Source organism: Sinocyclocheilus grahami, unplaced genomic scaffold, assembly GCF_001515645.1.
Source record: "Sinocyclocheilus grahami isolate Dianchi unplaced genomic scaffold, SAMN03320097.WGS_v1.1 scaffold112.1, whole genome shotgun sequence".
Lineage (NCBI taxonomy): Eukaryota > Metazoa > Chordata > Actinopteri > Cypriniformes > Cyprinidae > Sinocyclocheilus > Sinocyclocheilus grahami.
In genome coordinates, this window is record NW_015505291.1 from 1,977,864 (window position 1) to 1,990,011 (window position 12,148).

The following is a 12,148-nucleotide window of genomic DNA, read 5'->3' on the forward strand; positions in this document are numbered from 1 at the left end:
TAAAGCAGCACTGAAATGTTTACATTTTGTTTATTCATAATAATTGATACATGGCTTTCGGTTAGTAAAAACGATCAAAAACAGTTAAACATACAAAATAGACGTTCATACAAAGACTTGAGATGTTTTGCTAATCACAGAGCACCAGTTAAGGCCTTTTAAAAGCAAGTGCCATTGTTTGAGAATGTTCTACTGAATTACTGCTTGCCATTGCCATTGATGGGAAGTTTCTTGAAGTTTTCACACTCCAGGAGGGCTTTGATTTTGGGCCGGGCAGCAATCTTATCCACATAGCTCTTGAGAGTTGGGAAGGAGTCCAGAGAGGCAGAGCAAAGGACTTTATTATTCAGCAGAAGGTCGAACAGGTTGTAGTCCGCAAATGAGATCTGTGAGGAGATTTGAAAAGTGGGTGACAATCAGAATTAAGCATGTACTATATTACATCTGTTACCCTTCTGGTGTGTGTGCTTGATTTCTCACCTGATCACCAACTAGGAATCCAGATTTGCTTTTGGACAGAATAGATTCAAATGGTTTGAGGTGGTTGGGCAGATCTTTGCAGTACGCTTCCTTACCAGTCTCCTACAGATAGGGACACAATACAAATAGAAAATAATGAACTAATGTCTTGGGTAATATCACATGATGTTTACCATGCATTTTCCCTAAAATGGCTCTAAACGGGCGACCATTTTGTCCAGTGTCTGAATATTTGTTATATATAAAACATGAAATGTTTGATAAATAATATTTTATAATTGCATTCCATAATATATAGTATAAAGTGTATTATATTATTTACATTTTTTTTAAATTCATTTAAAAAATAAGTAAAAACGAATAAATAATTAAATGGGGGGAAAAAAACAGAAACCGGAATTAATTTATATATAAAATATGACTAAACTTAATTAATTAATTACTTGTCATACTCAAACTAGATTTACAGTCACATCAGTACTTACATATTCCTGGTAGATCAGTTTGATGTATTTTAGGCGAAGATCTTCAACTGAATCGTTCATCATGTCAATAAGAGAAGCCTCACAGTCGTTTTTTCCATATGCACCTGAATGTGTAAAAGAACAGAATATGGCAGTTCTGTATATACTATATATTGCATACCATTTTTAAAAAGGAAGTATGCATTATGCAACAAGGAAGGTTTTAAACCGTAGTATGCTGAACTGTTGCCACATGACCACATTACATTGCATGTTTAATTCAGTGAATGACATCCAGTTATCTCAGAAAGAAATATTTAATATGTAAATTATAAAATTGCATATTTTTTATAAAAAAAATTGATTATAGACTAGAGTACTAACAAATGATTACACTATTAACTAAACCCTTTTCACGATTTAAGGCATTTTTAATTCAGATCTTCAATACGCTCCTGAGTCATTTCATGTGAATCACTCATAAACAAAACGAATACAACTGCTTGCACACTAAAGTGCACTGCTTGTATGTACGAGCCAGATGACATCTGAAACGTTATTAAAAGCTGATGTCCCACATAATGCTGCGGAGAATAACTAAACATGTCTTCCTGAAGTGTTTAGCCGCACAACACACTCACTCACAGTTATCATGCTAAGCTAGCTGCTAAACTCACCTGTAGAAGATATAACCTCCTTTCACAGGCTCCTCATATTCCATCTCCGCTTCCTCTACAGTGCTCTCCTCTTCTACTCCGTCTTCCTCCAAATTCTCCCCCACGGAGTTGGAAATTTCTTCAGCAGAAGACATTGTTTAAACTGCACCTGGCTAACTCTGCAGATGGCTAAGGGAGCTGGCAGAAGCGTGAAGGCAGAGACGCGCCTGATCTAGAGCGCTTTCAAAATAAAAGCCTGTCAAAGTCCTGCAGTACAGAAACAGGACAGGACTAGGCAGAAATAATGGTGAAAACATGTGTATGTGTATGTATGTACAGACATTCGTTTTTATTAAATTTTATATTAAAAATAGTTCCCGTGGTTTTTCCCTTATTTTGTATTATTTACTTTACACCTACAAACACACACACACACACACACACTATATATAATATTTGAATTAATTAATAGTGAAACATTTCTTTCAAATTATTAAATAAGGGGGAAAAACAGTTTTTCATGGGGTTAAACCAAGCACAGTGTAATAAAACATGTTTTCGGGATAAAGTATTTTAACAAAAAGAATATGTAGGTGGATCTTATATCTTACATACTGGTAGAAAATGTATAGCCTGAATGCACTGTAAGTCGCTTTGGATAAAAGCGTCTGCTAAATGCATACATTATTATTAATTATTATCATCTTCTAATATTTAAAATTTGTTGGTCATCCTGGAACGGGAATGAACAATCTGGTCCCATCGACTTGAAACATGATAAAAACTTCTTCTCCCAACATTGGGCCTTTATTAGGTTTTCATGAAGCAGGTGGTCATTACAAAACAAACTTTAAGTATGCTTGATTTTATTCTAATGCATTAAAATGGTGATTGTTACCATGTTTGCGACCCACATGCCTTAAAATGGCATTGGACTGATACAGGACCAGGTCACCATCTTCAAATATAGGCAACTGTCCAAAGAGCTAAAACAAATAAAAAAAAAAACAACATGTAAGGGAAGGGATACAGCTTAAACTTAATTAAACCATGCATAGATTGTTTATGTTTTTTAAATAAATAAAATGATAAAACTGGGGGAAAATAATGGTAATTCTGTAACTCACACAGCTGCCTTTCTTATCACCCTTCATCCACTCCTCTCTGGATACCAGGTTCTCCTTCAACTTCTGCTCATTGTCCGCCAGAATCATCTTCAAGGCACCACATCTGCCTGTGAGATGCACATGACACAGAGTCAACAGCATTCTACAATTCTCTTATGTGTGCTTTCACATGCATTAAAGACACAAGTCTGCAAACACTCAGGTTATGGCCAACAAAGGATTTTTTTTTCAGTGTGTGTGGGCTGAGGTTCACTGCCATTCCTCCCAATCTATGGCAAATGCCTTCAGACAATTGTCACAATTTGACTGAACAACCAAGAGCTGGCTGGCTTGAGAGAACATGCAGGCTGCCAAAGATTAGCAGTGGAGCGAATAATGTTTAACTTTTTATTCTCTGAATAGAGAGGTTATTGTGCATGGCTTTACTAAAATAACAGAGATAATAGAAGATAACTAGGAATGTTCTCAGAAGTTTGGTTAACGTTCTGGAAAGTTCTCTCAAAGTTATGAACAAATGTTCTTCCAGTAACGTTACTAGAACATTTGTTCAAAGTTATCTGGTCTTTAATAACACACTCAAAACATTAGCATAAAACCATATTTATACATGGTTCATGGAACGAAACATTTTAGTTGGACGTTCATCTAAAGTTTTTGCTAATAACTAATGTTTTTACTTGTTTCTGAATGTTCAAAAAACATTCAAATGTACATATAATATTTGGTAAATTATAAAATGGCAACTTTCCTTAACTTTTGTTAGTTGTTAGTAAATATAGCTATATTATAATTAAAGCAAAAATAAATTCCCGTAGGGAATGTTCTCTGAACATTGAAAACATCCAGTTTTTTAAGGTTTTAAAAGCTTTTTTTGTGGTTATACAAATGTTAAGGGAACATTATAATTTTTTTTTGCTTTAATTATAATATAGCTATATTTACTAACAACTAACAAAAGTTAAGGAAAGTTGCCATTTTATAATTTACCAAATATTATATGTACATTTTAATTTCTAGAGCAAATTTCTGGCGTTGTTACAAATGCCGCACCGCTACTGTTGCTTGTGCAGGACTCCCCTGCACGCCGCTGACGGTCACGGCAAGTGTGCTTCATGCTTGGGCGCTGCCCACGCTGAAGCTGCACTTAATGAGATGGAATTTCCTCATTGCGAGGATATGAGTCTTTCCTCTCTGCGCTTGCGGATAGCTTTCTTTTCAGAAAGCGACTCCGCATCTCGCGCCCTCCCGCTTCCTTCCTCCCAGGAACCTGTGAGGAAAAAGCAGCGGAGCAGAGGATCTCAGCGCTCGGTGACAAGTGAGCTCATGCCGGCTGAGCCCCCGCATGCCTCACTCTCTCCACATAGAGAGGCTTCCCCCATCCTCTTCTCACACCCGGACCAGCATCCCTCTTTGGTTGCGAGCGATCTGGTTTCGTTCGGTGGGAGTGAGTGTGACGCCATGGACGACAGTGTGTACCTCCTCTTCGTCTGCCCTTACTACGGTCGATGGCGCCAAAGAAAAAGGGGTATGACAAACTGCCTCCCCTGGATGAGTCAGTGGGCGCGGATCTCTGCCCACCCGCTTTCAACACAGGTTGGGGAGCTCTGTGCGATGGCAAACCGACTTTCAGCCATTGGTTGAAAGAGGAGAGTCGGCTTCACATCAACTGCCTGGAAATGTTGGCAGTATGTTTGGGCCTTCACACCTTCCTGCCAGACCTAAGGGTTGGCCTGATTTCATATATAAATCGCCAGGGCGGTCTCTCCTCGACACGCCTCTTCATTCTGGTAGAGTGCCTCCTGGAATGGGCTCAGCTACACTTGCGTTCGCTAAGAGCAGCACATGTGCCGGGCAGGTTGAACCTCGGAGCGGACATGCTATCCCGGAGCAACATCCCCTCAGAAGAGTGGATGCTCCACCCGCATACGGTTCAGAGAATCTGGGAGATCATTGGCAAGGCAGAGGTCGACCTCTTTGCCTCAGAAGACAACTCTCACTGCTCAATTTACTTTTCGAAAGGACAAGGACGCGTTGGCCCACGACTGGCCCAACCTCCTCCTTTACGCTTTCCCCCTGATCGCCCTGATCTCACAGGTAATCAAGGAGCGGAAACACAGGGTTCTGTTGGTGGCTCTGCTCTGGAGGATCTAACACTGGTTTGCAGAGCTGTCTCAGCTGCTTATAGCAGCCCCGTGGCCCATTCCCTTGAGACGAGACCTCCTCTCTCAGGTGAACAGAACGATATGGCACCCCCAGCCCAAACTGTGGGCCCTGCACCTTTGGCCTCTCGATGGGAGCCTGCGGTTCTCCCCGAGAGCGTGCTAAACACGATAACTCAGGCTAGAGCACCCACTACAAGGTGGCTCTATGCCCTTAAATGGTCTGTCTTGGTGTATGACCCGCGGCGCAGACCCAATTTCCTGCAACATATCTCTGATATTGTCCTTCCTGCAGGAGCTGTTGGAGAAGGGTCGTTCCCTCAAGGTCTATGTAGCAGCCATAGCAGCTTCACACGCTCCTATAGCTGGCCAGTCAGTGGGCAGGAACAACATAGTTGCTCGATTTTTGAAAGGGTCTAGGAGGCTCAACCCGCCTCGCCCTGTCACCGTCCCTACATGGGACCTGCCTACGGTGTTGAGGGCTCTGAAGAGCCCTCCCTTTGAGCCACTACAGTCTGTTGACCTCTGTCCCCTGATGCTAAAAACCGCTCTGCTATTGGCGTTAGCATTGGTAAAGCGTATGGGTGATCTGCAGGCGCTCTCAGTGAGTCCTACCTGCCTCGAATTCGGGCCCAACGACTCAAGGTTCATCCTGAACCAGAAGCATGGTTATGTACCTAAAGTGCTCTCGACTCCATTCAGAGCACAGGTGATAGCTCTTTTGGCACTTCCTCCTTCGGAGCAGGACCAAGAGCTAAATCTACTCTTCCCTGTCAGGGCATTGAGGATATACATTAAGGGTTCCGCCCTGTTCAGACGGTCGGATCAGCTTTTTGTATGCTTCGGTGACTGCACCAGAGGGTCTCCGGTCACGAAGCAGAGACTTTCCAAATGGATTATTGACGCCATCAAGCTAGCATACTCTTCTTTGAGCCTTCAATGCCCCATGGGAATAAGAGCCCACTCTACGAGAGGCGTTGTCTCTTCCTGGGCTTGGTCTAGGGGAGTTTCCATTGCAGAAATTTGTGCGGCGGCCGGCTGGGCCTCGCCGTCCACATTTACCAGGCTTTATAATCTGGACGTTCCGGCTTTACAAGCTCGGGTCCTTTCTGCGTAATGGACTTACTCTAGCAAAACCAGTGCTAAATCAGGCATTTGCCTTCTCGGTACGCTCTTGGCCCCCACTGGGTTCCGAGGCTGTACGATTTTTCTTGGAACGATTACTTAGCGCCGGCCCGACCTCTGTGAATTTGGCCCTATTGCTTTTTGTGGAGCTTCCCTACAATTACTTGGTCCCTCAGGGCCCTTGGTGCTCAAGGCAAGTTCAAGCATTGGTCGTTCCTCTAACATAGCACGGCGGGATTGTACTGGTTCCCCTTAGCGTCTTAAGCAAGATGCAGTACGAGTGAAGTATCGATAGGGAACGTATTCGGTTACTAACGTAAACTCGGTTCCTTGAGATACGGGAACGAGTACTGCGTTGCTGGCCGTGCTATGTAGCTGCACGACTCGGTCGTCACTTCAGTCGAAGTAACCTGTGGATCCTATGGCGAAGTGCACGCTTATATAGCCAGATCCCCTGCCCAATTTGGCGGGCTCTGGTGGGCTGTGCCGCCAAAGGCTTGTTTTTAATACACCGCACGAACCAATGGCCATGCAGTTTCACTGCGTGATTGAAAAAGGCTTCAGTATTAGGAGAAAAATTTGTTTTTCCCCTTAGCGTCTTAAGCAAGACGTAGTACTCATTCCCGTATCTCAGGGAACCGAGGTTACATTAGTAACCGAGTACGTTTATTAATAAAATATAGCCTATTATGCACAGGAAAGCAAACAAGCCCAGAATAGTTACAAGCCAAAACCTAATTTAAAGTGAAACTGAAAGTATGGCTCACGTACCGCTCTCATTTAGCACAAATTCAAATGTTTCATTCGCAATGTATTTGAAGCTAGACCATTATTTATTAAATTAACTGGGCTTGTACGTTCCAATATCGACGGGGGAAAAAATCCTAATGAAATGTGGACCGGGGCTCACGCTGGACGGCACAGACTACAGATTATTTAAATTGACTGTGATTCTATGTTTTATTTTAATAATGAACAGGCCGGGCTGTTTGCAATGAATATGTGCGCATGAGACGCCGGCACGATCAAATCGCTCAAATATAAAATACGCGTCACTTACAGTAGGGCATAATTCCAAACTGCAAAGTGTTAGCAGTTTGAAGATAAAATAATATAAAATATTATTAGATCAATTTTATAAAGCGAACACTGTTACATTCTTATTTCACTCTGGAACCATAATGCAATTTTCCCTGAATATCCAAAATACTGCAAATGTGACATTGATTTTATATAACAGTTCAACAAAAAAGACAATATTAAGTGTACATTTTAAATGTAGCCTACATTTCAAACACAATATTTTCAATATTGTATATTTTACAACGAAATAATAGTTCCAGCGAAATCTGCAAGAGAACTGGTGTGCATCTCCAAGCAACCGCATGTTTCGTTAGTGAATGAATTTGCAGCTTTGAATGATTCTGAGAGTCAGTACTGATTAATAACCCTTTCATAACTACAACCATTTTCTTCATTACTAAATGAATGAATGAATGCTTCTGCTCATTAGACAGTGACTTGCCACCACCTACTGGCGATCTTAGTTTTGAATCTACAAGTATCACTTCGTTTTGCCATCATTTATTGTTTTATTTATTATTATGTATTAATAATACACTTAGATAAGAATAGGAATATGACATAAGACATACAATTAATAAGGCTAGAAAAACTTTGCCTCTATAACAGTAAAAATGCACCTGTAAATCAATTTAAGGGGGCAAAGGGAAAAGGTGTGACTGTGGTCTAACTCAGAAGAATGTTATGTCCTAGGCCTAGGCGGTACGCCACTGTAAAAGGTTTGAGAACCACTGGCTTAATGGATTACTGCGTTGATTGCCTGTAGTATATTTTTAATAAAATTTGGGCTTTTTATATCTTTGTAATAAGGCTAGAAAAACTTTGCCTCTATAACAGTAAAAATGCACCTGTAAATCAATTTAAGGGGGCAAAGGGAAAAGGTGTGACTGTGGTCTAACTCAGAAGAATGTTATGTCCTAGGCCTAGGCGGTACGCCACTGTAAAAGGTTTGAGAACCACTGGCTTAATGGATTACTGCGTTGATTGCCTGTAGTATATTTTTAATCAAATATAAAATTTGGGCTTTTTATATCACTGTCTTCTTATATTAAACCACGTTAAGCGAGATTTTCTATGGGGAATAAAATGCTTATGCAATTCAGCTCATATTGGCTCATCTGCTTGCATGTACACAGAATATATTTTTAATCATTTCTATAGCATATTTGGTCTTTTTTTTTATCACCTTCTTCACTAAGCCGCGTTTTCTTTATGGGAGGAAAATGCTGGGCTTACCTGCTTTCATGTATAATTAATTTATTGATAAACTGCCTTAGTCCATTAATTTAGCGTTTCTTTCTATGAGGGATAGTGCAATTTACCGGGTTACGCTCATATTCTGAGCTATTGCTTGTCTGTATGCGTTATTAATAAGGTGTGTACTGAATTTAGTCACCCAGTGTTTTGCATTAAGTGTTTTAGAATGTCCCAAAACCGTGCCTTGATAAGCATGCACTATTTCGTCCAAGTTCAAAATAAAACTCTCCATTATGGAGCAGTATGCACCACTACAATCTAAAGTAAACAGGAAGTGTTTGTCCGAACTCAACTGGTTTTGCGAGAGAACGCAAACAAATCTGAAAAATATTTTTTTCTCCCACCCCAATTTTTTTTCACTTACTCTGATTTTTTCCCACCACCATGTCTCTTTAGGGGCTCCGTACATTCCCAGCTTAATAAGAACGTTAGCCAAACGTTCTTAGAATGCATGTTTGTTAGCCAGAAAGCTTTATTATAAATTATGATGCAAATTATGCAAATCTTGTTAAAGTTACATGCAAATTCAACCAATTACTTAAATATAATCATTTTTAATAGTTGCATATGGCTCATATTGCATGCAACTTGCACTTCTTTTGTTTGCAGCTCCATTGCATAATACTGCCTCAACCGAACCACTTCACGGAAACTTTTCCAGACTTTTTTGAGCGGTTAGACACTCTTCACGTGACAAGTTTACAGAATCAGCCTTTCATACAAACCTTTGATGGGGAAGTACGTGAGTGTGTAGGGAGCCACTGCAAAAAGAGTAAAACAGGAAAACAGTTAAGAGAGGAACTGCAGAACACTTGAAAGAGGAAGTAATCAGGGGCAATGTATTGCAGCGATTGTAAAGACAGATTTGCACACTAGCTACGTTACTAGATTGTGTTCTAGTAAAGTTCTTCATCCACACCCTCTAGACCGCCCATGTCTTTTTCTGAATGCACGAGCATTTGCAGTACATATGCTTTCATTCATGCACATACAGTGATGTACTCCAAAATAGTCATGGAAGGTCATGCAAAACATTAGAAATAAGAATAAGGCATATTGCCGTTTTAAAACGTATGTCGTTCGGTTTGGATATGCATGCATTGAATTGACTCTATAGCAGCACATTATGTAACACAAGCTTAAGTTCTATGAATATCTTGAGTGCAACGACGCCGTAAATCATTTGTTACTGCAGCGCAATGCAATTGTTTGCAAGCAATACGTCCGACATAACATAGATCTAATGCACAATCACACGTAGCCTACTTAAAAGTGCATAAGGTACTTACTCGTGTAGAATAGAGTGGGTAGTGAAGGCTGAGTGTTTCAGACAAAGTGTGAGCTGCTCCTGAAGTGCAGTGCACAGAAGATCTCTCGACACTCCCTTTATAAGTCTGTAAGTTTTTTGACTAGTCATGCACTCTCAGCATGCTAAGTGCGTAGCTCCAACTATTGCTGCATTCAGAAACTCATGATGACAACACTCATAAAATGATTGATTGCCAGTGGGTCATTTGTGTTGTTACAGTACACGCAACATTTAAAAGGATTTTGATGCTGTTTAAATAATAGCAGACATTCAGAATTATGTTTTGGTTAATTGAGCGTCTGAACCAGGGGCGTAGCGTCTTGTATGCAGGTGTATATGGACCCGGGCGTATTGTGGGCCCGCCGAGCAGAGGGGGAAGCTTTAACTGAAACGAGGGAATGAATAGAGCCCTGCACGGAAGGGCCCGGCCCGGCCCTTCCAACAGTTTATCAGAATATTCTCGGCCTGAGTCTGACCCGAGTCCGTGTCTTTTCTCTCTCTCTTTCTTCCCCTTTACACAGCTGCTGTTGCAGCAAATAGTCCAGTTTTGGTTTTTAATGGCAAAGTGGTTATATTTCTTTTCTTTTCGTTTCTTTATTTAAGTTAATTTAGAAATATGTTTGGAACATTTTATGTTTATTAAATTCAAGTTGTTGTTTGTTTTTTAAAGTAACGACCAAGAGGGGAACGGCGGGCTGATTTGAGCATAGCTATGTTTGATCAATTTAGCCTTCTCAAATCAACATGACTTGCCTAAAATAAAATCTATAGACATAAAACACTTCATGCAATTCACAATATTAATTTTAAAATTTAACCTAGACGCTGTTAGACGCATATACAGTCGTTTGTGGGGAGAGTAGAAGCTGAAGCATGCTTTGCAGGACATGGAGGCGCCAGCGCGATCACTTGCATTTTTTTCTTAAAGGAACACTCCACTATTTTTGAAAATAGGCTCATTATCCAACTTCCCTAGAGTTAAACAGTTGAGTTTGACCATTTTGATGCTAAAGGTCTAATCAGATTCAATGATCTATGCTAAGCTGCAGATAAAAGTGCTACCGCCAGACCTGGAGATCGGCTGAATGGATTAGAAAATGGTAAAACTCTACTGTTTAACTCTAGGGGAGTTGGATAATGAGCCTATTTTCAAAAATAGTGGAGTGTTCCTTTAAGAGTGGAAACTTAACATACGCCGTCATGTTTGCTCATAAAGGTAAGTGTAATACATCATTCGGAATTGTAAAGGGTCTACTTTTATTTGTGTGCACTCACAAACAATATCAACAAAAACCTGTGCTTTTGTAAAATAATTAAGGAAAACAAACAGGATGCGCTTTCTGTCGTTTTGGTCTTGAGCAGGAGCACTTCACAATGATGAACCGAAACTCAGTGAATACTTGCCTCCACACAGATATGATAAATATATCTAATAGAATGCTTTAAATACTTTGAAACGAAATAATTCAAATAGAAAACAAAAACGCTTTCATTATGTAGGTGAATTCCTAAAGATGTATTTCTCTCTAAAGGCGCGCATCCTGAGGAGATGGCGAGTCAGGCTTGTCAACTTCATCTTGTGACACCAAAATATTTATTAAATATCCTTATTTATAGTTTGTTTGATTGTTTGTTTTTGTTTTTTTGGGCTTCTGCGACCAAAATTTTGTGTGCATGCAGTACAAGTAGCCTAAGGCGGCATTCCATGTTGAAAAATAAGATTAACCTCATAATATTTTAAGAATAAAGTCAAAATTACGATAATAAAATCAGGTTATAGGCCATACAAATTATTTTGCATATGGACCTGGGGCTGACTTGCTACGCCACTGGTCTGAACTTATCATTATGTAGGTGAATTCCTAAAGATGTATTTCTCTCTAAAGGCGCGCATCCTGAGGAGATGGCGAGTCAGGCTTGTCAACTTCATCTTGTGACACCAACTCAGAACTCAGAAAATATTTATTAAATATCCTTATTTATAGTTTGTTTGATTGTTTGTTTTTGTTTTTTTGGGCTTCTGTGACCAAAATTTTGTGTGCATGCAGTACAAGTAGCCTAAGGCGGCATTCCATGTTGAAAAATAAGATTAACCTCATAATATTTTAAGAATAAAGTCAAAATTACGATAATAAAATCAGGTTATAGGCCATACAAATTATTTTGCATATGGACCTGGGGCTGACTTGCTACGCCACTGGTCTGAACTTATATAACCTTTATAAATACAATGCCTAAAAGTAAAGTTCCTAAAAGTAAAGTCATTGAGGGACTAACAGTTAGCTTATATAATGTTATCAACTGAAAATTGAAAAAGAAAAAAAGAAAGAAAAAAAAAGAGGGAGAGAGAGAGAAAATGAAAGCCAACTCAGTTCAGGTCACATAAGCTTGTTTTTATGTCATATACTCGCCTAGTTTGCCAAGTATTTATGATTGCACTAGTCTGGTACACAGTCACATCCATTTTAGACAGATGGTCAAACAGCTG

The 12,148-nt window shown here is 40.0% G+C and overlaps 1 protein-coding gene across 1 annotated transcript; it reads right to left on the reverse strand.

Moving 5' to 3' along the window:
* Nucleotides 1-15: 15 nt before the first annotated feature.
* Nucleotides 16-9,820, reverse strand: LOC107589127 (glutathione S-transferase P-like). Its single transcript, XM_016277480.1, has 7 exons — nucleotides 9,641-9,820; nucleotides 9,077-9,112; nucleotides 2,728-2,834; nucleotides 2,499-2,586; nucleotides 966-1,069; nucleotides 481-582; nucleotides 16-386 (listed from the first exon to the last, which is right to left on the reverse strand). Coding segments are annotated over exons 1-7 (627 nt in total). The 5' UTR covers nucleotides 9,642-9,820; the 3' UTR covers nucleotides 16-197.
* Between the last annotated feature and the right edge of the window lie 2,328 nt (nucleotides 9,821-12,148).

Excerpts from the sequence above, each read along its gene's own strand:
- LOC107589127 (XM_016277480.1), bottom strand. Across the intron at positions 1,070-2,498 it reads GCATGTGGGTCGCAAACATG|GTGCATATGGAAAAAACGAC; the intron begins GTAACAATCACC and ends TTACACATTCAG. Across the intron at positions 387-480 it reads GATTCCTAGTTGGTGATCAG|ATCTCATTTGCGGACTACAA; the intron begins GTGAGAAATCAA and ends ATCTCCTCACAG.